Source organism: Nicotiana tabacum, unplaced genomic scaffold, assembly GCF_000715075.1.
Source record: "Nicotiana tabacum cultivar K326 unplaced genomic scaffold, ASM71507v2 Un00002, whole genome shotgun sequence".
In the NCBI taxonomy this organism is placed as follows: Eukaryota; Viridiplantae; Streptophyta; class Magnoliopsida; order Solanales; family Solanaceae; genus Nicotiana; species Nicotiana tabacum.
This window is the reverse complement of record NW_027438240.1, coordinates 1,682,089-1,689,902: the sequence shown is the minus strand read 5'-3', so window position 1 is coordinate 1,689,902 and position 7,814 is coordinate 1,682,089. Positions and strand designations below refer to the sequence as shown.

Sequence of the window (7,814 nt, the reverse complement as noted above, 5' to 3'; positions counted from 1 at the left end):
TATGACTGAGTACGAAATATCAATGAAATCAGTGAGATGACAGCAAGCAATGACCTCTATGGGTCCTAACAATTTCAGCATAAAGCCTATACATGATTTCTAGCATGATTGACAGCTCAGTTACTTTATCACATGATGAAAATACAGATGTCAACAAGATAGGGCCACTATACAGTGCCATGGAAACAACGGAGTCACAATTCACAGGGTGCACACCCACACGTCCGTCACCTAGCATGTGCGTGACCTCAATACCAATCACACAACACAAAATTTGGGGTTTCATACCCTCAACACTAAGTTTAGAAGAGTTACTTATCTCGAACAAGCCAATTCCAATACCGAGCAAGCCAAGCGATGCTCTAAGAATGTCATAACGCGCGTAGCGACCTATGAACGGCTCAAAACTAGCCAAAAGCAACTCAAATACATCAAATAAAGCCCAAAAAAATAATTCCAAATGATAAAGATCGAATCCTAAATCAAATCCCAAATCCGGCCAAAAATCACACCCGAGCCCGCACCTCGGAACCCGACAAAACTCCCAAAATCTGACAACCCATTCAATTACGAGTCCAACCATACTAGTTTCACTCAAATCCGACTCCAATTCGGTGTTCAAAACTCAAAAATTCATATTATGAATCTTTAGGCCAAAACCCCCAATTTCTCTTTAAACTTCCTCAACCAATTGCCAAAAATGAATATAGATTCATGAAATATAATCAAAGCTGAGTAGAGAACACTTACCCCAATCCTTGTGATGAAATTTACTTCAAAAATCGCCTTAATCCGAGTCCCACATCTCAAAATATGAAGAAAGAACAAAACCCTCGATTTTTATAACTTCTGCCAGCACTTTTCGCATTTGCGGACAAATAGTCGCATATGCGACCACCGCATCTGTGGTAAGAACTTTGCTTCTGCGAAAATAGCCTTGCCCAGAAATCCCCGCAACTGTGGATGTCAAATCCCGCTTCTGCGAAGCCTTACGCACCTGCGATCCAAATCCCGCATCTGCGCTCACGCAGGTGCGCTACAAAAATCCATTTTTGCGGTCTTCCTCGCCCAGCTTCTTCTCGTTTTTGCAACTCCTCTTCTCGCTTCTGCTACCATCGCACCTGCGCAAACCAGCCGTAGGTGCGGTCATACCAGAACCAGCAGAACACAGCAGTGCAAAAATGAAGGAAAAATAGCCCCAAATCAATCTGAAACACGCCCGAGCCCCTCAGGTCCCCATCCAAACATACCAACAAGTCCCATAACATAGCACGGACCTACTCGAGGCCTCAAAGTACACATAACAACATCGAAACGATGAATCACGCCTCAATTCAGAAATTGATGAACTTGAAACTTCAAACTTCCACAACCGATGCCGAAACCTATCAAATCACGTCTGATTGAGCTCAAATTTTGCACACAAGTCACATTTGACATTACAGACCTGCTCCAACTTTCGGAATCGAAATCCAACCCCGATATCAAAAAGTCCACTTCCGGTCAAACTTTCCAAAATTCCAACTTTCACCATTTCAAGCCAAATTCTACTACGGACCTCCAAATCATGATCCGGACGCGCTCCTAAGTCCAAAATCACCCAACGGAGCTAGCAGAATCATCAAAAATTCAATCCGAAGTCAAACCTTTCAAATTTAAAGCTTTTAGCTGAGAATCATTCTTCCAAATCAATTTCCGAATAACCTGTAAACCAAAATCGATGATTCACATAAGTCATAATACATCATACGGAGCTACTTATGCCCTCAAACAACCGAGCGAAGTGCAAATGCTCAAAACGAACGATCGAGTCGTTACAGTTATAATTGGGTTTTTATATGGTAGTGGGAAGAAATATAGGTTGTTGGATCTATTGGGGATGAAGGGTTGTGATTTAAAAGGGAATTGTGACGGGCAGGCAGGTCGGCTAGGTTTAGGGAGTTGGGCTGGGGCGGATTTGTGAGGAATTGGACTATTGAGAGCTTCTTTGGCCCAAATTCAATATAAAACCCAACAAACAACCTTTATTTTTCTTGTTTTAATGTTTTCTAAATTAACCAATTTAATTCTAATTAAAATTAACTTTGCAGCATTAACCAAATTACCTATTTTCCTAATTGATCAATTATTTAACTAATTAACTTATTAATTAAAATTAAAATGCTAAACAAGGAAAAACAAACTAATATATTTTTGTATTTTAATAATGCAAACTAAATGTTAATAATGCAAGTAAAATGCAAAAAATCAAAAAAGAGAAAATATATTTTTGATCATTTTCGTGATTTGAAATGCTACTAAAACATGTTAAAAGTGCAAATGAATGCCAAACAAATAAAAATAAAAATTCCTAAAATTCTACAAAAGTCGTCATAGGGATAGAAAATATAGTACATATTGAAGTCTCATATGGCTTCGTTTGACCACGAACGGGTATCCACCATACTTCCTCAATCCTTGGGCTTTAGCCCCATCCCCCTCGACGTTTCAAGGATAACTCTCCTTGCCAAACCCTTGGTTAAAGGATCCGCCAAATTTCTTTCGGACCTTACACATTCTAAGAAAATAACACTATATTTTAATAATTGTTTCACCGCACCATGTCTAATGCGAATATGTCTTCTTTTCCCATTGTACACACTATTATTGGCAATTCCAATTGCCATTTATGAGTCATAATGTAAAGACACTGGTGAAGTTTGTCTTCCCCACAAAGGCACGCCTGCCAATAAGTTTCTCAACCATTCAGCTTCTTTCCCTGCTAACTCAAGAGCAATAAATTCAGATTCCATGGTCGAACGTGCTATACAAGTTTATTTTGAAGACTTCTACGAAATAGCACCTGCACCCAAAGTAAACATATAGCCACTAGTAGAGCTAACTTCATCATTGTCAGTAACCCAATTTGCATCACAAAATCCTTCTAAAATAGCAGAAAAATTATTAAAATACAAACACCAATCCATAGTACCTCTCAAATACCTTAGCAAGCGATGAAGAGCATTCCAGTGTTCACTACTGGGGTTGTGAGTATATCTACTTAATCTACTAACAGCATAAGCAATATCAGGCCGCGTATAATTCATGAAAAATATTATACTACCAATTATCTTAGCATATTCAGTTTGAGAAATATTAGATTCTTTATTCTTTCTCAAGTGTATGCTAGGATCATAAGGAGTTCTCATATGAGCTGCATCAAAACAATCAAATATTTTCAACATTATCTCAATATAATGAGACTGAGACAATGAAAAACCATTAGTAGTTCTTTTGATTTTAATACCTAAAATTTACATCTTCTTCTCCAATATCTTTCATTTCAAATTTAGAAGATAACAAATTCTTATTCTCATTTACAATATCCACATTAGGGCCAAAGATTAGCATGTCATCCACATACAGGCATATAATCACACAATCTGATCCTACCATCTTGGAATAAACACAAGTATCATATGCATTAACAACAAACACATTATCTACTAGCGTGCTATTAAACTTTTCATACTATTGCTTAGGTGCCTGTTTAAGACCATATAGATACTTTCTCAATTTGCATACTTTATTCTCCTGTCCTTGGATCACAAAACCCTCAGGTTGAGTCATATAGATCTCTTCCTCTAAATCACCATTTAAAAAAGCCATTTTAACATCCATTTGATGTATCACTAAATTATGAATAGCGGCTAAGGCAACAAGAGTTCTAATAGTTGCTATTTTAGTTACGCGAGAATAAGTATCAAAGTAGTCAACGCCTTTCTTTTGGTTAAAACCCCTAATAACAAGTCTAGCCTTATATTTCTCAATTGTTTCTTCTTAAATATCCACTTGTTACTTATGGGTTTACAACCTTTAGGCAAATCAGACAAGTCCCAAGTGTGATTAGAAACTATAGAGTCTAATTCACTTTTAATGACCTTTTTCTAAAAATTAGCATCTATTGACTTCATTGTTTCATCATAAGTCTTAGGGTCTTCTTCTATTAAATAGGTAGACACTAATTTATAATTCAAAAGATCAAGCTCAATATTTTCAGTCAAGAAAGTAGTGATAAAGTTAGGACCAAAGCTAGCTTCAATTCTACGCCTCTTACTCCTTCTAAGTTTATTTTCATGATCATTAGCAGTAATACTAGAAGAAGGCACCATATGAGAATTAAAAGATATAGATGTAGAAAGTATTATTAGGTACATCAGTGGGAACATTATAATTCAATGGAAAAACATGCTCAAAAAATCATGCATCTCTAGATTCGCAAATAGAATGATCATTCAAAGATAGAAATCTATATGCAGTACTGTTTTGAGCATAACCAATAAAAGCGGTATCAAAAGTCTTAGGTCCTATAGTTACTTGTTTAAATTCATGTAGACCAACTTTAGCCAAACACCCCCACACTTTTAGAAATTTCAAGTTAGGAGCAAATCCTTTCCATAACTCATAAGGAGTTTTATCTAACTTCTTATGAGGAACTATATTAAGAACATAACATGCAGATAAGAGAGCTTCCCCCCACATCTTGTCAGATAAACCTGAACTCAAAAGCATAGAATTCATCATTTCTTTAAGGGTTCGATTTTTTCGTTTAGTTACACCATTTTGTTGGGGAGTATAGTGAGCACTAACCTCATGTATAATACCATTTTTCTCACAAAAAGCTTCTAGAGTATTAGTACTATATTCACCACCCCTATCAGACCTAAGTCTCTTGATTTTCCTGTCTAATTAGTTTTCTACTTCTGCTTTATATTTTAAAAACATGCTTTTAACCTCATCCTTAGACTTAAGAAAATATACCTTAGTGTATCTCGAAAAGTCATCTACAAAAGTGTAGTATTTTTTCCCACCCTTACTAACAGTATTCTTAAAATCAGCTAAGTCTGAATGCACTAGTTCAAGCAATTCTGTCTTTCTACTAGTTACATTTTTAAAAGGCTTTTTGGCATATTTTGCTTCTATACAAATAGGACATTTAGAAAAATTATCAACATTAATCGCAGGAATTAATTCTATTTTTTAAGTCTTTTTATAGAAGCAATATTAATATGACCTAGCCTACCATGCCACAAATCAATTGACTCGGCAATATAAGCAGAATTAAAAGTACTTGCATTACTAGTAACTAGTAATCTCTTGAACAATATTCAGTACAAATAAACCTCCATTGAGGTAACCCTTCCCAACAAAGTCTCCTCCACGAGAAATACAATTTTATTAGATTCAAAAACAAGTTTAAGGCCTGCTTTGTTGAGAAGTACATCAGAAACTAAGTTTCTACGAATGGAGGGAACGTACAGAACATTGTTCAAGGCTAACGTTTTCCCAGAAGTTAACTTAAGAAGAACTTTTCCTTTACCCATAACTCCTGCGGTAGTGGAGTTACCCATGTAAACACACTCGCCATCAGTAGACTCCTCAAAGTCATGGAACAATTCCTTGTTGGCGCAGAGGTGCCTTGAAGCGCCTGTGTCCAGTATCCAATCAGTCTTGTTAGCCACCATATTTGCCTCAACGACCACAACAGCAATCACATCACCACTTTCAGTAAGGTTAGCTTGGGGTGGAGTTTTCCCTCTCTGCTTCGAGCTTTGTCCTTGTCTTTGATTGCACTGGAAAGCCTTGTGACAAATTTTTCCACAGACATCGCAAGGTCCTTTCGACTTTTGGATTTGGCCCTCTGGTTTATTGAAGTAATTCTGCTTTTTTACATATCCTTTCTTCTGGTCTTTCTTCTGTTTACTTTTAAACCTGTCTTTCACAAAAGTACTAGTAGATTCCATAAGGTTAGCTTTAAAAGAATTAAGAGAGAGAAATTTCATCTTATCCTTAAGTCATTCTTCCTCCTCATCTTTGAGACGGTTTGCTTCCTCAGTCCTCATGTGACTGATCAATTCTTGAAGAGTTAAGTTTTTTTTCTTGTATTTCAGTTGATTCCTATAATCACTCCAGGAAGGTGGAAATTTTTCAAGCAGAACATTAGCTTGAAGAATCTCACACATCTCCACGCCTTCGTTCAGAACATCAGTAGTCAAATTCTCATACTCGTGAACCTGCTCCGTGATTGGCTTATCATCAACCATCTGAAACTTGATCCACTTTCCAACTGCATACTTCTTTTTTCCCGCATCATTCGCACCGTATTTCTTCTCCAAATTGTCCCATATGACTTTAGCAGATTTATAATTTATAAACAAATCAAAGAGAGTATTAGTCATATGGTTAAGCAGATGCCCTCGAACAGTTTTATTATCCTTTTCAAATTTCTTTTTAGCAACATCATCAGCAACAATAGTAGCAGTTATATTAGAACTATCAGCAACATTAGTAGTATTGGAAACAACATCAGCAGGATGTTCGTTAAACAAAACGTAATCCACTTCTAATTGTTCAAAGAAAACTAGAAGTTTCTGGGACCAACACTTATAATTGTAGCATCTAAAGGCTCAAGCTTTGACAGATCAGGAAGTGTTTTGTTCAAAGTGGTAGCCATTAGTCAATATTATATACAAAATCACTTTCAAATTGTAAGAAAAATAGTAGATAATATTGACCAAGAATAGAAATAACTTATCGAATAAATACTGTGTCGTGGCAAGTCACTGCCTTGAAAGAGATTTCAGTTCGGACCGACTGGGTGCAAATCATTAAGGCCGGTCGCTCCCCAAGGTTCCACAGTACTTCCAAACACGTGCACTCGTGGCTGGAAGTTTGGATTTTGCAAAAAAGAATTGCCCATGAAAAATAGGAAGAAGAATAGTCTTTTGAGAGGATGAGAGAATAATGTTTTTGGTTGGAGTTTTAGCTTACAAATCATGATATTTATATAGGCAAATCATTTACGTTTTCTTCCATCAGAAAATCATAAGAGGTCAAATGTGAGTTAATGTTATTGTCACGACCCAAAACTAACCCTCTGTCGTAATGGTGCCTATCGTGGAACTAGGCAAGCCGACTCATTTCCAAAACAAAACGATATTTTTATTTCAAAGATAATTTCAAGGTTATTTAACATAAAAAACTCCATTTAAAGAGTTCAAATCAAAGAAAAACAGAAGTGCGAAAAAGAAAAGCCCGACATCGGGGTGTCACTAGTCATGAGCATCTACTATAATCTGTCTAACAATATCAAGGCTAACTCAGCCTAGAAAAATAGCTAAATACTACTAGAGGAAGATAAGAGGGAGAAGAGCAGGGGCTGCGATCGCCAAACAGCTACCTTGCTATCTCCAAGAAAATCTGTAACCTGAACACTCAATAACCGCTACCGTATCCAGCTACACCTGAATCTGCACACAAGGTGCAGGGAGTAACGTGAGTATGCCAACTCAGTAAGTAACAACAATAAATAAAGACTGAGCAGTAGTGACGAGAAATAAAGCATATAACGTTCATATCAGGAAAATCTCAGTAAAATACCACATGCTTTTAAAAACCAGGATTTGAATCAAACATCTCGTTTAAACCTAGTTCCAGTAAAAATCATTCAAAGACATTTTTCCAACAGTTTTTCAAACAAAGGCTCAATGCAAAGGTGAGCAAAAATGATGAAATCATAAACAGCCCCTCGGGAAAACCTCACAGTCACTCGTGCCACTCGGGCATACCTCACAATCACTCTTGCCACTCGGGCATACCTCACAATCACTCTTGCCTCCCAGTCACTCAGCACTCGACACTCGACACTCGGCACTCGGCACTCGCACTCAATAGGTACCTGTGCTCACTAGGGGGTGTACAGACTCCGGAGGGGCTGCTTCAGCCCAAGCGCTATAATCTGCACGGAAAACTCACGTGCGATAATAATAAAGTAT

At 37.1% G+C, this 7,814-nt stretch overlaps 1 protein-coding gene across 1 annotated transcript; it reads right to left on the bottom strand.

Moving 5' to 3' along the window:
• Nucleotides 1–5,834: 5,834 nt before the first annotated feature.
• Nucleotides 5,835–6,493, bottom strand: LOC107805438 (uncharacterized). The gene is made up of 2 exons (XM_016629480.2): nucleotides 6,424–6,493; nucleotides 5,835–6,382 (listed from the first exon to the last, which is right to left on the bottom strand). The coding sequence occupies exons 1-2, from the start codon at nucleotides 6,491–6,493 to the stop codon at nucleotides 5,835–5,837; spliced, it is 618 nt and encodes a 205-aa protein (XP_016484966.2).
• Nucleotides 6,494–7,814: the final 1,321 nt, after the last annotated feature.